Source organism: Danio aesculapii, chromosome 19 (genome assembly GCF_903798145.1).
Source record: "Danio aesculapii chromosome 19, fDanAes4.1, whole genome shotgun sequence".
Classification (NCBI taxonomy): Eukaryota; Metazoa; Chordata; class Actinopteri; order Cypriniformes; family Danionidae; genus Danio; species Danio aesculapii.
The window spans coordinates 51,300,167-51,317,321 of NC_079453.1; the positions used below are offsets into that span (position 1 = coordinate 51,300,167).

General features: G+C 39.3%; 2 protein-coding genes across 3 annotated transcripts in view; one reads left to right on the top strand and one right to left on the bottom strand.

The window, feature by feature from the left end:
• Positions 1–1,161, top strand: part of LOC130247180 (1-acylglycerol-3-phosphate O-acyltransferase ABHD5) — a 7,199-nt gene extending 6,038 nt beyond the window's left edge. The window contains exon 7 of the mRNA XM_056480387.1: positions 1–1,161. This exon is cut by the window's left edge and continues 1,543 nt beyond it. The gene's annotated coding sequence lies outside the window, so the exon portion shown is untranslated.
• A 1,949-nt stretch (positions 1,162–3,110) lies between these two features.
• On the bottom strand, positions 3,111–11,428 carry si:ch73-359m17.2 (uncharacterized protein LOC799904 homolog). Of its 2 annotated transcripts, none has more exons than XM_056480040.1 (7): positions 11,344–11,428; positions 11,084–11,156; positions 8,087–8,369; positions 7,667–7,800; positions 3,591–3,882; positions 3,304–3,440; positions 3,111–3,221 (listed from the first exon to the last, which is right to left on the bottom strand). In XM_056480040.1, the coding sequence occupies exons 2-7, from the start codon at positions 11,151–11,153 to the stop codon at positions 3,217–3,219; spliced, it is 921 nt and encodes a 306-aa protein (XP_056336015.1). In that variant the 5' UTR covers positions 11,154–11,156; positions 11,344–11,428; the 3' UTR covers positions 3,111–3,216. The 2 variants fall into 2 exon arrangements, with proteins under 2 accessions (XP_056336015.1, XP_056336013.1); XM_056480038.1 differs by having other exon boundaries at positions 3,591–3,885.
• Positions 11,429–17,155: the final 5,727 nt, after the last annotated feature.

Genomic DNA, 17,155 nt, shown 5'->3' on the forward strand with positions numbered 1-17,155 from the left:
TCAATCATAATAAGAGAATGAGCTGATGTTGACAGCATCTCTAACCAGAGAAAATCATGATATTATCCTGAATTATTAACTGGAAACATTAGATTAATTCACTGAATCACTGTCACACCTGTTAACATTAAAGCTTTTTCTATTGGTTCACTTTGCACTGCAAAAATGCTTATTTTACGGTGTTTTTGTCTTGTTTCTAGTCCAAAATATCTACAAATACTGAAATCAAGCATTTTCTAGACAAGCAAAACAGTGTGTTTTCAGAAATAATGAGTCAAAGTGAAGTGAGTTTCACCTTAAAACAAGCTAAAGAATATCTGCCAGTGAGATGAGCAGAATAATCTTACATCGAAGGAAAAACCAGAGTATTTCTCTTCCCCCATTGGCAGATTAATTAGCTTGTTTAAATGAAAAACCCACTTCTAAATGATTATGTCAGAAAGCAACACTAGATTTTTGGCTCGTCTATAAGATGCTTTAGATATTTAAGCTAAGTAAGAACAGCATTTGTTGCTGTGTTTGAGTAGTGTACTGAAACCCATGTTCACACAGTATTTGCCAAAATCAGATTAAGATCTTCAGTGACTCAAAGCTGTTTCACCAGCAGATGATGAATGTGCAGAAAGCTCTCTGCTTATCTCCAGCAGCAGAGTCCTGCAGTTCCCCAAAACACCACTGACACAACACTATCAGACTCTTTACAGCTTTTACTTCAGCTCTGGGTTAACTTGCTGGGTTATTGGAGCTAATATAATGACTATTATGCATTTCTGTGAAAAACTCTCTGATATGAAGAAGAATCACTTTGACATTAAAAGACTCTTTAAGATTCAGATTTGTCTGGAGACTCCTGAATTGTCATGTGAAATCTTCCTTCTTCAGCACTGTCCTTCACCATTTCACACACACAATCAGACTTAACACTTGCTCTTTGATGTACTTTAATAAGTACAGTGAGTGTTTGACATTATGATCTGAATGATGAACATGATTTCACCTATATTTCCAGTGTTGTTGTCATTAAAGCTTTACTGCAGAGATGCTCAAAGCAGGGCCTCGGGGCAAAGCTTTACCATCTGAGAATGATGCAGATGGTTTAGAGATTGTCCATTCACATGTAATGTAACCCTTTGTTTGTTTGTTTCATTGTCAAAAGTTACTGATTAAATGGTGTAAATTAATCAGATTTTGTTGAAATGTACATACTGTCACCTGACAATGACTTGACTTGCTCACCAAAGTCTTTGCAGTCAGATTCATCTTGACAAATGAATTCAGCGTTGTACTCCAGTGTTATTTTAAACATTATACTCAGGGTTTATACACATTTTTACTAAAACTACATCACATTTTAATGACTTTTCCAAAACTTTAAGGTAAATAAGAAAAAAAACTGCATGTTCAAATTTATTACAGCATATCAAAAAACATGTGACAATCCATGTAGTTTATATTTATATCTGTAAAATAGTTTATGTTGGCTTGTGTTTTCACAAGACTTAAGATTAGTACAAATTAGCCTTTAGCACCCACAGTATCTTACCTCTGCAGTTAGATTGTTTCTGGACACGACACTCAAATGCATCTTGAGTTACGGCGGGAGCAAGTGAAAGAGAGCGAAGCTAACATTGCTATTGATCTTTTAAATTGCTGCTTTTTTACCCATTTTATTTTGAAGTTTACCCATAAACATAGTGTCATAAGTCCAGTTCATCTTTATTATATTCAAGTACCCAGATCATTGTTAGGCAAATTTTCTGACTTTTCCAAAACATTTTAGGTTTATCTGTTTTACCAAAACTTTTCCAGGCCTGGAAAATGCGTTTTCCAAATTTCATGACTTTTCAGGTTTTCCAGGACCGTATGAACCCTGTATACTGCATTAGACCAGGGTTTCTCAACTGATGGGTCACATTTTCAGTGGGTGGTCAAAAAAACAAAAATAATTTCATTTTTAACTTGTTTTGCTTATCCCAGACTTTAATTTTAAATTACAACCGTACCGTCAGACATTTGAAATTTCATTTAATTATAGCAACAATTATGTCGACGCATAAGTACAACCCCCAATATGTAAAGTATGGATTTACACATATTGATGACAGAAAAAGGCTTAAAACCTCAGTGTGTCGTATGTAGACAGGTGCTCTCACAAGAAACAACATTTAGAAACCAAACATCCTGGATGCAAGGACAAACCTGTGGATTATTCTCAAAGACGACTCCAAGAGCTGAGGGCATCACAGAAGTGCGTACGTATTGGCAAATGACTGCAATAAAGTATTGTTTATTTGTAAGTCTTGGTGATTTTCTTATGGTTTCTCTGTCACTACCTGTGTATGTTAACAAATAAATACAGATTAATTATAATTCCTAAAATTATATTATAGTTCCTAAACATTTGGGTCGCGGCTTGATGACCATGTAAAAATGTGGGTCTCATGGCCAAACCAGTTGAGAACCACTGCATTAGACAATATTATTTTAAGTAATATTTCCCATTTATCTTGAAAAGATTAAGAATATTAAATGATTAAATGAGGAAATTACCCGTGGTAACTTTATTGTAAGATAGTTTGGCATATTTACCTTTTGGTTTTTGGCCCTTCAAAACGAATGCGTTTGGGCACCCCTGCTTCTTTTTATAATTATTTTTTAGGGGTTTATTTATTGTGATAGGACAGTGGAGATTTAGAGACAGGAAAATACGAGGAGCAGAGACAGGTGAAGGGACGGCAAAGGATCTCGAGCTGGGAATTGAACTTAGGTCGGCGTGAACACCTCAGTGCCATGTGTCGACACACTAACCACAAGGCTATTGGCGTCGACAGCAACCCCTGCTTTAAAGGAACACTCAAGTATATACTTGTACTTTCTGTATTATGTTTGACCACAAGACACTATACATCAACAAGCAGCTTCATAAAGAATGATAAAGGCTCACATTTATATTAAACTTCCCTTACAGAGGAGATGATGACTGGAGCTCATGTTTAATAAGATGTTTGATTAATATACGGTTCTATCTTACGCTCATTACAGCAGCAGTGTTCAGTAAAGCTGGAGGAGGTGCAGTCATGAATGAAGCTTGCACTGAAACAGCTCTCAGAGACTCATCTTTATTCAAATATTAGCAGAAACTGGAATATTACAGTCAAACGGAGTCTGCTGTTTAATCCTGTATGAGTTTCTGTGATCAGAGCTTCAGCTCAGTCCTCAGTCTGACAAAGAGATCAGAATATCATTAGGGCAAAACACACACACACACACATATATATACAGTTTGTCATTGTCCTCTCTCACCTGTGAACACCTGCACTTCACACAGAGTGAGGTAAACGTTCACCCCAGGCAGTAAAATGTTGAGGAATCTGCCCTGAACCGGCCTGAACTCAAACGTCTCTGCGTTTCCAATTGAAATGTGCTTGACAGTCGCAACTCTGCGCGCACACACACAAACACACACCCACACACACACACACGTAGCAGAAGAAACAACAGTGATAGTAATTGTAGAGGCCAAAATAAGCAGGAAACTGAAGTCTGGATGTCTTCATCTGTGTACGGAGTGTGCAGTGTGTGAGACTCACAGCTGGTTGTTGTTTCCGTTGTTCTCCAGGCTGTTCCCGATGCGGATCTGAGCTCCGTTTATCCTCTCCTCACAGCAGTCTCCTCTGTTGGTGATGCTGACACGGCGAATGCTGAACACTCCCCCCAGATCCACCCTCCACCACGGGTTGGTTTCCCCCAGAGTGTGTGAACAGGAGCCCTTCAAATACTCAGACTCGGTGCTTCCGTCCACAGCGTTCCCTGCTTCACCATCATGAGGCCAAGTGGAGGACTGAACAGCGGCGGCTCCAGCAGCGATATTCCCAGCTGGACCTGCTACATTAGAGCACACACACACACACTACATTAGCACACATTAATGCTATAGACTAGCTGTAGGAATATTACACTGGCCAAATATAAGCTGCACACATTCAGTGATTGTATTTAAATGACTTTTCGTTATAATTACTGTTTAAAAGGTCATTTAATTATTTAATACACAATTTAATCATTTAAAACTACTTGAAACTCCGACAAATTTTAATACAACCCACAGAAATTCATTCATTCATTCATTTTCTTTTCAGCTTAGTCCCTTTATTGATCAGGGGTCGCCACAGTGGAATGAACTGCCAACTTATCCAGCAACTTAGTACTGTACATTACTGGGTTGCGGCTGGAAGGGCATCCGCTGTGTAAAACACATGCTGGAATAGTTGGTGGTTCATTCCATTGCGGTGACCCCTGATCAATAAAGGGACTAAGCTGAAGGAGAATTAATGAAACATGGCCTTTAGCTTTATTAAAGCAAAGCGTTAAACTAATGTAAGCCCCTCTGAGAGACCCTGGCTAAACTTATAATCTATCCCCAAAACAATACGCAATATCTCTTTAAATGATAGATTAAATATGGAGGTTTTATACAACACTACATTAACATTAATAACATCCCCAAATCAAACATTTTCTCTCTTCTTAATGTAATATCTGAAGCTCTTCTGTGACTTTAGTAGGCTTCTGCTCTCTGTGGAGTTTTTCTGCTTTATCAAACAGTTTAATTAGTTTTAAAGAGCCCCTATTGTGCATTATAGAAGTTCATATTCTGGTTTTGGGGGTCTCCAACCACAGGGTGGTCTGCATCAGGTCAAAACACTTTCATTGTGTTATAATCTGCATTTATTTGTATCTGATTATCACAACAACTCCCATATGATTCATTCAGCAATTCATCTGTTCCCAAACCCCTCGATAACGTGAAGTTAATCTGCGCTGATTGGTAAGATGACTCAGTCTGTTGTGATTGGTCGACTGCATTCAGAGAAACACCCACCACGGCTCATCAACAGTGTTGAAGTAGTCGCAGTGCAGAGTGTGTGTGTGTGTGAGGCCAATACAGGAGTGCAGTTAAACACCAGTATATTACTGTAGTCTTAACCATGACACACGTTCAGTGTTAATCCACACAGTGGCAAAAGCCGAACTATTTTGAAACTTGACCGCTGCACCTGTGTATGAAGAGCTGTCGGTGGCTATAGCAATGACAAATGGCAGAGGATCGCGAGCGCACAAACACATTGAAATCCGTAAACTAAGCGGCACGTGTCGCATTTTCAATGTGGCTTTAGACGCGATATGAGAATTTAAAGATACAGTACAAGCCATGTGGAGCAGTTACGAGTAACAAAACACAATTAAATACAGAATTTGCAAGCTAGAGAAAACAACGAGACAGCCATTTCAATCACAGTTACTTACTCTTGTGAAACGGAGGAAGGAACTGGTCCATAAGCTCTGACAAAGTCTCTCAATAGTCTTTTCTGATCCTTCTTTTAACAAACAGCCGATGAATCCCCCATTGTAAGTGTGTAGATTGCTGAAGCACTCGTCAGAGAAATGAGGGGAACACAGCACAAGGCTGGGGCTATAATGCTGAGGTATTTTAGCAAAGATAAACTTCATCCACTGACTCTTCACATCCTCATGTTTGGGTGGGGAGAACAACACTAAAGGGGGTCACACAGCAGAAGCTCCATGCATTTCAGAATTCTAAACATAGGTTTCTATCAGGGTACACACACCAGCGCCGCAAGTCAGCAGCTGTCCGCAGCACCCAGCCTCAGCTCAGGACACTGTTCATTTCTCTGCTGAGCTACAGAGCGCCATCAGATTAGTTTCATTTTAAATAACATGCGAATGTGCGCGTCTGGTGTGTGAGACTTTCAACTGTCATGTGCGTGCCGTGTCACGTGTGTGACGCCCTTAACTCTCCCTCACACTTCAGAGCACAGCGTCTGCACAACATGATTCAGCTGGGATCTGCTGCAGTGTTTGTCTTCCTCTTTTTCTTTCTACAGTGTTTGTGGGCTGGGGGGTTTCAATTTTCCCGGGTCTGCACGTGCAACAAATGGGCGGGGCTTGAGTTCCGTATCGTCACGCCAAGACGGCTAAAGATTCGTCACAGCAACGATTCATTCGAACCATAGCTTGCCCTCCCTATAAGGGAACAAAGTGACTCCTTAGGGCCCCACTGCCACTAGGGGGCCCCACAACCCGAGCCTTTTCCTTGGTGAAAACGTTTTTATTTGCATTTGACAAATTATCTTAACAGTGCTTTAGTACTTAAATATTTAGAAATTTTCATTTAAAAATGTTTTTTTAAAAGTTGAAATTGTTTTCATGTGAAGGTCATGTGATCAACAGGAAGCTCGCAGCATCTCATTTCTCACGTGTTCTGTGTTCTCATGGTTAGAGTTTGTTTCTCCAAGGTAACCTGCAAGACCGACCGGTCATCACAAAAACGTGAATCTGTGCACAGACACGGTCACCATGGCCTTTGCTTCATTGCATGCCCCATTTATATACCTGATATATTTTGGAAATTGGTTCGTCAAAATGAAGCGAAACTAACATTATTCTTCAGGCGTACAAAAACTGAGGGGATAATGATGATGAGAAGAGATGAGCCCAAAATCTATTTTTAGCATGGCTTTTAAGTGCTAATGATGATGTTAAAGACATATTGTTAATCTAATATTAATACATTTATCAAAAATAGGCAATTACAGATTAATACCCGTCGTCTATATATAGGACATACTGTATTTTTTCCTGGTTTTACTGTCCCATTTTTAGTCTAAATCGCATTTTACTGAAATGCAATACTGAAGTATCTTTCACTGACATATTTTGCACACTGGTAATATTTTTCCTGAGACATGTTTATAAAAGAGTTGTCCTAACTGAATATAAGCTCTGGACCCTGCATCTCCAATGAACGGAACAGGGAAGGTGACTGAAGGAGATGATAAAGATTGTGTTTGATGATTATTGCTTCTCTTTTTCTTATGTTTTTATATTAACATTTTTCACGTTGACTTTATATTATCTGTTTATTGATTTTATTATTTATGGATCAATCTTTACAATAATGTTAACTGTTTTGTTGTATTTAATGAGTTCAGAATGTATATTTTATTATTAAATAATGCATTTTTACTTTTAGCGGTTTTCGCTTTTGGAATTTATTTGAAAAAAAAAAGAAATAAAAACAAGCTAGAATCTTTTATAGAATCCTCAATCTATTTGCTATATTAATATTGTCTGTTTTAAACACTCCATAAAGACACAAAGTAGGAATCACTGGTCCCTTTATTAAAGATTGTTTAGTTCTTCATTTTTGAAGCTGGTTGACAAAACAGTGCTGTTTTAAAATGCCCAGGCCATTCAGAGAGTTATTAGGTAGAAGAAACCAGGCTGTACTTTTATGATTCATTGATTGTATTTAATAAGCAATGCAATCATTGTGGGCCGGTTTGCAATGGCAATACTCCACTATTTGGTCTCCACATGTACAGGGCCGGCCCTAATTCGAACCACTCTCAGTCGACTCTTTTATAGATGAATCAATAGTTTTAAACACGGTGCACCTTCAGATTTAAGCCTTAGCTGGATATTTCACTTCACTCAGAGCTGTGTTACACACTGACAGAAGCTCATTTTTAAAAACCCATCATAGGGGCTCTTTAAAGCTCAACACGTGTGAAGATAACACTTATTTAAAGCTTTTTTTATGGCTGATGCAGTAGATTATGCAGTGAAATAGAAGCCGTCTCACCTGAAAACACCTCCACTTCACACAGACTCAGAGTTTCATCATTCCCCGGCAGGAAAACATTGAGGTATCGGCCCTGAATCGGCTGAAACTCAAACGTCTGAGAGACTTCACGAGCATCCAGAAGAGTAGCAGCTCTGCGCACACATGCAAACACACACAAACACATACACAGACACACAAACAGATGCATACACACAGGGAGAAACACAAAGACACACATTCTGATTGATTTATATATCACTAGAAGCAGCACACTTTAAGAAAATCTGTAAACCCTGCAAACGTCTGCATGCACAGACTCTGTGTGGCCCTCATTATCATATCATACAAGTGTTTAACACAAGAACAATCAAATCAGTGGTGAATAATTAAACTGCGGGCGGTGTGTGTGTGTGGACGACTGTGTGCAGAATCTCCTACAGCTGGTTGTTGTTTCCGTTGTTCTCCAGGCTGTTCCCGATGCGGATCTGCGCTCCTCGTATTCTCTCCGCACAGCAGTCTCCTCTGTTGGTGATGGTGACATTGTTGATGCTCGACACTTCACCCAGATCCACCCTCCACCACGGGTTAAACTCGCGGCCGGTGTGTGTGCAGGAGCCCTTACGGTAGTCTGCGTCTGTGTTTCCGTCCACCGCGTGCTCAGCGTCTCCATTGGGGTCTCCTGTTGACGACTGCACTGCTGCAGCGCCCAGAGCAAGATTAGCTGAAAACACACACACACATGTACAACCCGCTCACTTGAGTTACAGCGTAAAGAGAGATTATATTATAATCTAATATAGGCAGCATGGTGGCGCAGTGGGTAGCACGATCGCCTCACAGCAAGAAGGTCTCTGAGTCCCGGCTGGGTCAGTTAGTGTTTCTGTGTGGAGTTTGCATGTTCTCCCCGTGTTGGTGTGGGTTTCCTCCGGGTGCTCCGGTTTCCCCCACAGTCCAAACACATGCGCTATAGGGGAATTGATCAACTAAATTGGCCGTAGTGTATGAGTTAGTGTGTGTGTGTGTGTGTGTGTGAATGAGTGTGTATGGGTGTTTCCTAGTGATGGGTTGCAGTTGGAAGGGCATCCGCTGCGTAAAACATATACTGAAATAGTTGGTGGTTCATTCTGCTGTGGCAACCACTGATAAATAAGAGACTAAGCCGAAGAAAATTGAATGAATGAATGAATGAGGTTCGAGAGTAAGCCAGTAGGGTAACAACACACTGACCAAGCCTAGCTAACACATTTCACCAATTAATGATCAGTATGGAGTTATCCAATCAGCATCCAATGGGGTTTGGAGACTTGGAATCGTCACACACACACACACACCTTCAGAGATTATTTTATTTTAATGCACAGTGGTTGTCTTTTTATTTCATTCTGAACTAGGACACACTCTCCTCTCCGTATGCACCAGACACTTTCCTTACTTAGAGCTTTTGTCCTGTTTCTAGTCTAAATATTGAAAAATTCCTAAATCAAGAAGCATTTTTAAATGAGCGTATATTTAAATATTTCATAGTTTACAAATGTAATATTTAAAAATAATTGAGTTTTTCCTTGAAACAAGCATAATAATCTACTCTTCACTTAGAAATAACCTTATTTTGCTTACTTAATTTGCAAATTATTTAGCTTGTTAAGAGAATTTTTTTTAATTTTGACTCAATATTCCTCAAAACAAGACAATATTTGTTGCTTGTTTAGAAAATTCTTCTTGATTTAAGAATCTTTAGATGGAGAGAGAGACAGAGAGAGAATTGAGTGTATTGCTATTTCAGCTTCTTTGGTTATGTCACGGCAAAAAAAAAAAAAAAAACAGATCAAGTTTCCCACATTTTATAAACACCACTTTCCTATAGTTATAAAAAATATTCCAGCAATTAAAAGTCACCATAAGCCATAAATAATGCACAAGGTAAAATCCATAAATAATAATAATGATAATAATATATAAGATAAAAATCTAAAACACTTTAAGGTTTGCTTTTGATTTAAATTGTACAATTTTAGACGGATTCACATTTAAAAAGATTTCATTTAAAGTCTTTCCAGATAAAAATTGTTGCCTGATAACATTAAAAATAGGGCACTCCACAAGCATGTTTAACAGCTTAGTTTCTTTTGCAATATTGACATTTTGTTGGTTCTTCTCCTTTCAGTAAATGTTCAAGTGTGAGTCTCGTGTGTCCAATGTGGCATCTTCTATAAACAATCTCATCGTGTCTTGAGTTTAAAAATAAATGAGATATTCTTCCTATTTCTGACTGAATTTCAAGGAGTTTATTTTCCGAGCACTGATGCCACTCTGTTTGCCATGGGTTTGGAATATGAATCTTTAGATTTTTAGACTAGAAACAAGACACAAACTCTAAGAACAGCGTTTTTTTTTTTTTGCAGTGAATAGTAGTTTTAAAAACTTTACATTTAGCTAAAGTGTCTTTGAAGTGGTGATTTTAAAGCCAAAGCTCCTAAAATACACATTACCCTGACATGTTAGGCTTAATGAACAGATTAGTTGCTGCATTTGACTAAAGTGACTAACAGTTTAGAGCAGTGTTTCTCAACCATGTTCCCGGAGGATCACCAACACTGCATGTTTTGGAAGTCTCCTTTGTCACACCAATAACAGGTCTTTCAGTCTCTGCTGAAGTGTTGATGATCTGAATCAGGTGTGTTTGGTTAAGGAAACAAGGAATGTGTGCAGAGCTGGTGGTCGATGAGGAACGTGGTTGAGAAACACTTGTTTAGAGGAATACAATGGAGCTGAAAAAAAGCCTAACCAATAATAACAGGGGTGAAACTAATATGGTGTAGAAAATTACATTTTGGGCAGCATGGTGGCGCAGTGGGTAGCACAATTGCCTCACAACAAGAAGGACGCGGATTCGAGCCTCAGCTGTGTCAGTTGGTGTTTTCAGTGTGGAGTTTGCATGTTCTCCCCGTGTTGGTGTGAGTTTCCTCCAGGTCCAAACGCATGTGGTACAGGTGAATTGGGTAAGCCAAAATTGGCTGTAGTGTATGTGTGTGAATGGAAGTGTATGGATGTTTCCCAGTGATGTGTTGCAGCTGGAAGAGTATCTGCTGCATAAAACATGCTGGATAAGTTGGTGGTTCATTCTGCTGTGGTGACCCCTGATTAAAGGGACTAAGCCAAAAAGAAAATGAATGAATGAAAACTACATTTTAATGAGATAAGTTTAAATAAAAAATTTAAATTACCGCCCAAACATCCCTGATATTGCATTAAAATATATATTTTTAATATCTGGAGGAGACTTTCCATAATATAAGAGTATTTCCATGTGCAGTGGGAGCCCTTTATATCTACAGCTGCTCTGATGATGAAGTGCTTCTTTTCTCCTCATTTGTGAATCACCTTCTATAAAAGCATCTGTTCATGAATAAATGTAAAGAATAAATGTAAACTCACCCGGCGCCACATCAGTGACACACAACCCCGAGAGCAGAGCGAGCCACAACATCACAGGTTCTCCCATCATGATCTAAGACACATCACAACAAACATCGCACAGATAATTAAACATCATTAAATCACATTAAATGAAGATAATGTAATGTAACGGTGTAAGAAATGAACTGATAATCAAATGACATCTACTTATGATCTTGCTGGATTAGTCAAATGTTTATTAGATGATATCAGAAATAAAGCTTCATTAATATTTATACCTGTCCGTCCTCCAGTGATAAAGGTGTGCAGATCTACAGCAGCTTTATAGAAGAGCCTACAGTAATATATATATATATATATATATACGTGCAAATGTGCACAAACATGCTGTAAAATCAGATAAATATCTCAGCGGAGTCACTGCTGTTTCAACACAAACAGGTCATCTTGTGTCTTCTCTTTTTAACGCTTTATTTCAGATGGACAGAGATATAGAAGATTCAGAAGTTCACTTGAGTCACAGCAGTAGAATATTAACACAGAATAGAAACTTGTGTGCATATTCTGTGTTCTTGAATATGTTATTAATAAACAGTACAGCAGATTTGCTCTTTATATTATCTTTAATTAATCTGCTAAGTTTCTCACGTTTAACATTTTAGACTTTTAGTAAAAAATGCAAGCATACAAAATTAAATATACTTTATTTGTGTGTGTTGATACACACTGCATTATTTCTGTGTGAAGATTGTGTCAAAACAGGATTTCAGAAATAAACCGGCAATAAGTTCAGAATGCTCTTCACTTAGCCATGCAATAAATAAATAAAGTCCACGAGATTAGCAGCACTTTAAATGCTAAAAACATTTTACAAAATCCACTAATATACATTATTACACTTTAAATATCCACAAATGCATTATGGAACAATTGTACTGCATCTCATGCACACACAAACACACACACACACTTGTTTTACTATCTTAGTGAGGACACTGCACATAGACTTCTTTTGTATTTCTGTCTGGATGAATTCTACTAATAAACAACCCTCGTAGAAAAAGCCCATAACCATTATAAAGTAATAAAAGCCTGCTCTTGCTGATTGACGAGTGTTTTAATTAGTGAAAATGTCAACACTTGACATTTCACTATTTAAGTGAGGAGAACTGAACCTCAGAAGTCTCCACACACACTAAAACCAAGAAGTATGATCATACTAGTTCAGTTCTGTCAACACGGCACCGGCTCCATGGGATACATTTAAAAAAATCTCAAGGCCATTGAAGAGATGGAGACACAAGACTGATCAGATTAATAACCCTTGTTTATGTTTAAAATAATTTTCAGAATAAAAAATATAATAAAAATATAATTTCATATGCAAACTAATGGTGTAGATGAAGTAAACAAACTAAAACATATCTCCTATATCACAACTATGATGTTGATAACCGTAATAATGACAGGATCGCATGTCATGGTATTTGTGTTTTCGTTTAAAGTGAGCATTGTAAACAGCACCAGTGCAGTGTGTGAATGCGCCACGCGGCGGCGGTGTGTTTCCCACTGGCCGCTCGATCACGCTGAGCGCCACTGCGCGTGCTTGACACGGAGATTGGAAGTGGGAGTGTGTTTAATTCTATTAGTAATAAACAGTGACACGGACAGGTATTGAGAAACAACATAATTAAATAATAACCTCTTTAAAAACACTAAATGTCGACATAACGTTACAGATGTTTGTATAACCGCTTGACTTATTTTCATCGCGTCAGACGCACGTTTCTCCGTTCGTTATCGACTCATCCGTTGCCCCCGTTGACGTTTTTTTGATTCTCAGAATCGGTTGTGTTGAATCTATCAGTCGGTCTAGTGTCTGAAAGCTGATATTTATCACACTGAGGAGTTTAGAGTCGTTTATTCCGCCACAGATGCGGTTTTATTGTTCGCGCATGCGTCAAAGATGTTTTCGTGTGGCACGAGGATCAAACTGAAGCGGGACACGTTTAAACCGGAGAACAAACCGGAGCCGAATAAACGGCGATGGACCGGATCTAAACCCGTGTGTGCTGTGAATCCACCTGCGGACGGCAGCTCTCTGGAACCGGCCGCGGCTGATCCAGGTATAGTCTCCTCCAGAGTGAGTGTCGTTACCGGAGCAGGGCCCGAGGCTCCGCCGGCCTCCAAACACCGATTATCCGAACATAAACGCGAAATCTTCTGCCGGTTGCGTTTAGCGTTGTGCTTCGCCAGAAACAAACCACGAAATGGCGGGAAGCGCGTGATTGATGGCCCAACGGACGCGCATGCGCTCTCCGTCATAAGTTGCGTCGAGTCAGGTAACGTTAATGTTTCCGTCGAACCGGCAGAACTCAATCCGCCCGCGCGACAATCGGTAAAACACGGCGCTCAGAACACACTCTCGCGGCCGACCGTGGCTCCACGGGAAAAGGGGACACCGAAGAGACTGTTCGCCGGTGAGGCGAAGACCGCCATCAGGACGGAAGCGCGCAGAAGTCGTGCGAGTTTAACCGGAAGGAGAAGTGAAAGTAAGACACACATTAGAGCAACACACCTTTACCTGCTGTTTATTTGACTGAGGTAAACAAACACTGACTGTTACTGCAGAGAGAGAGTTCACATCTGATGAAATGTCTGTTTATAGAATTGATCACTCGTGCTTTCCCGCCCTCCTGCTGTCACAGATGATTATGCCGATCTGTGTTTATTAATAAATAGACTAATATATTGATGGAGATCGTCTACTGCTGAACTGAATATCAGCTGCTTTCGTCATCGATAAAGAACTTTAATTTATTTTATGACCTCCTCACAATTGTGAGTTTGTTTTCTTCTCAAAACTATCGTTTGGTAGACCTGAATTTCAGATCAGATATTTACAGACTCAGACATTGACAGACTCAGAGATTGACAGACTCAGACATTGACAGACTCAGACATTGGCAGACTCAGACATTGGCAGACTCAGACATTGACAGACTCAGACATTGACAGACTCAGACATTGGCAGACTCAGACATTGACAGACTCAGACATTGGCAGACTCAGACATTGGCAGACTCAGATATTGACAGACTCAGACATTGGCAGACTCAGACATTGACAGACTCAGACATTTACAGACTCAGACATTGACAGACTCAGACATTGACAGACTCAGACATTGGCAGACTCAGACATTGGCAGACTCAGACATTGGCAGACTCAGACATTGGCAGACTCAGACATTGGCAGACTCAGACATTGACAGACTCAGACATTGACAGACTCAGACATTGGCAGACTCAGACATTGACAGACTCAGACATTGACAGACTCAGACATTGGCAGACTCAGACATTGGCAGACTCAGACATTGACAGACTCAGACATTGGCAGACTCAGACATTGGCAGACTCAGACATTGGCAGACTCAGACATTGACAGACTCAGACATTGACAGACTCAGACATTGACAGACTCAGAGATTGACAGACTCAGACATTGACAGACTCAGACATTGACAGACTCAGACATTGGCAGACTCAGACATTGACAGACTCAGACATTGGCAGACTCAGAGATTGACAGACTCAGACATTGGCAGACTCAGACATTGGCAGACTCAGACATTGACAGACTCAGACATTGGCAGACTCAGAGATTGGCAGACTCAGACATTGGCAGACTCAGACATTGGCAGACTCAGACATTGGCAGACTCAGACATTGGCAGACTCAGATATTGACAGACTCAGACATTGACAGACTCAGACATTGACAGACTCAGACATTGACAGACTCAGACATTGGCAGACTCAGACATTGACAGACTCAGACATTGACAGACTCAGACATTGGCAGACTCAGACATTGACAGACTCAGACATTGGCAGACTCAGATATTGACAGACTCAGACATTGGCAGACTCAGACATTGGCAGACTCAGACATTGGCAGACTCAGACATTGGCAGACTCAGACATTGGCAGACTCAGACATTGGCAGACTCAGATATTGACAGACTCAGACATTGACAGACTCAGACATTGACAGACTCAGATATTGACAGACTCAGACATTGGCAGACTCAGACATTGACAGACTCAGACATTGACAGACTCAGACATTGGCAGACTCAGACATTGACAGACTCAGACATTGGCAGACTCAGATATTGACAGACTCAGACATTGGCAGACTCAGACATTGGCAGACTCAGACATTGGCAGACTCAGACATTGGCAGACTCAGACATTGGCAGACTCAGACATTGGCAGACTCAGACATTGGCAGACTCAGACATTTACAGACTCAGATATTTACAGACTCAGATATTTACAGAGTAAAGGTCACAATTAAAAATGTGAGTTTTGGAAATTTGCAGTGATGATTATTGTTCAAGAAACTGCAGGTTTGCCAAAGGAAAATGCTCATATTAATCTGGAATGACATGAGGGAGAGTAAACGATAAGGAAGAGTCTGCCTACTGTATTTGATTTGATTTTAAGAGACAGTTCACCAACCAATACATAACCCAAATGTTCCAAACCTGTTCAAGTTTCTTTCTTCTGTTGAAGATGAAGATTTACTGAAGAATACTGGAAACAAACAGCCAATATAGTACTATACAATATAGCACTATAGTTAACACTATTTAGGGCTGCACTATATATCGTTTCCATATTAATATCGCAATGTGCGCATGCGCAATAGTCACATCACAAAGACTTGCAATATCTAGTCTGAATTATAGTTGACCAGAAGCCACTGAATTGTATTTAATCGCTGTATTTATATGGAATTTATATGATTTATGTAAAAAAAATTCTTAGAATTTTTGTCTTGTTTCTAGCCCAAATGTCTACATGTCAAAGTGAAAACAAGATAATTTCACTACCTCACTGGCAGATTTAAAACAAGCAAAAAAACAACTTAATTTTCAATTCTTTCTTCTGAAAACTAAGTACTTTTTTGATATTTTGGACTGAAAATGAGACAAAACAAAGTAAGAAAAGCATTTTTTAAATTGTTTATTCGATTTCTGTACGTGAATGCTGTTACAGGGTGTCTGCGGGGTCTTAAAAAGTATCAAAAGTTGATAAATCAATTATGAGAAAATTAAGGCCCTTAAAAGGTATTAAAAGTCTTAATCGTGTTTTTATGAGGTCTTCAATTTTGTTCAAGCGTTGTCCAAATTGTTTGACAACAAAAAAGCATAAATATATTTATTTTCCTCCTAATATTAACAACGGCGTGCTCGATCCAAGCGGTTGGTTCAGGCCGGGGAGCATCCGGCCAAGCTCCTCCGTCCGGGTGATGTGAAGGTGATAGTGATCTGTCGCTCCCCACATGTAGTGAAACCATAGAGCGAAACAGACAGGACGATGTTAGTTTTCTTACTCCTGGTTAAAGTAAGACGAGTTTAAACAGTGTCTGAAGCCTATCGCTGAAAACAACCACGTAATTTATTCATTCAACTTTGTTTCTTCCGATACTATCTGAGTTCTGTTGTATGGCTGTGCTCCATTGATTTATTTAACTACAACTGTTTATTAACATCTGTTTATTAAGTTAAAGGTTTGATACTGATTAGAGCTTGAAGTGGCAATGAGGTCTTAAATTATTCTGAGGTCTTTAAGAAGTCTTGAAAAGGAAGTGAAATCATCTTTAGGTTTCCTGCATATACCCTGTGTTAAACTCCACAGAAAACTGTTAAGTAGAGCTATTATAGTCAAATAGTCTTGTGAAACTGTATTCATATCGCAATATTTATTGCAGAAATCGGAAATATCGCAATATCAGATTTGTCCAATGTCGTGCAGCTCTACCACTAATAATGTCAACGCCTGTTTTTACAAACATTCTTCACAATATCTAGTTTTGTGTTCAAAAGAAGAAGTTGATAAATGTTTACAACCACTTGAGTGTTAATAAATAATGGTAAAATGTAAATATTTGGGTGAACTGTGCCTTAAACATCTAAGAATGGTCATTAGTATAAACCAATTCTCAAAAATTAAGAATAAAACTCATAGAACCGCAGTTTAGGACCTCTTGAGTGTGCCTAAATGAGAATTGTTTTTGT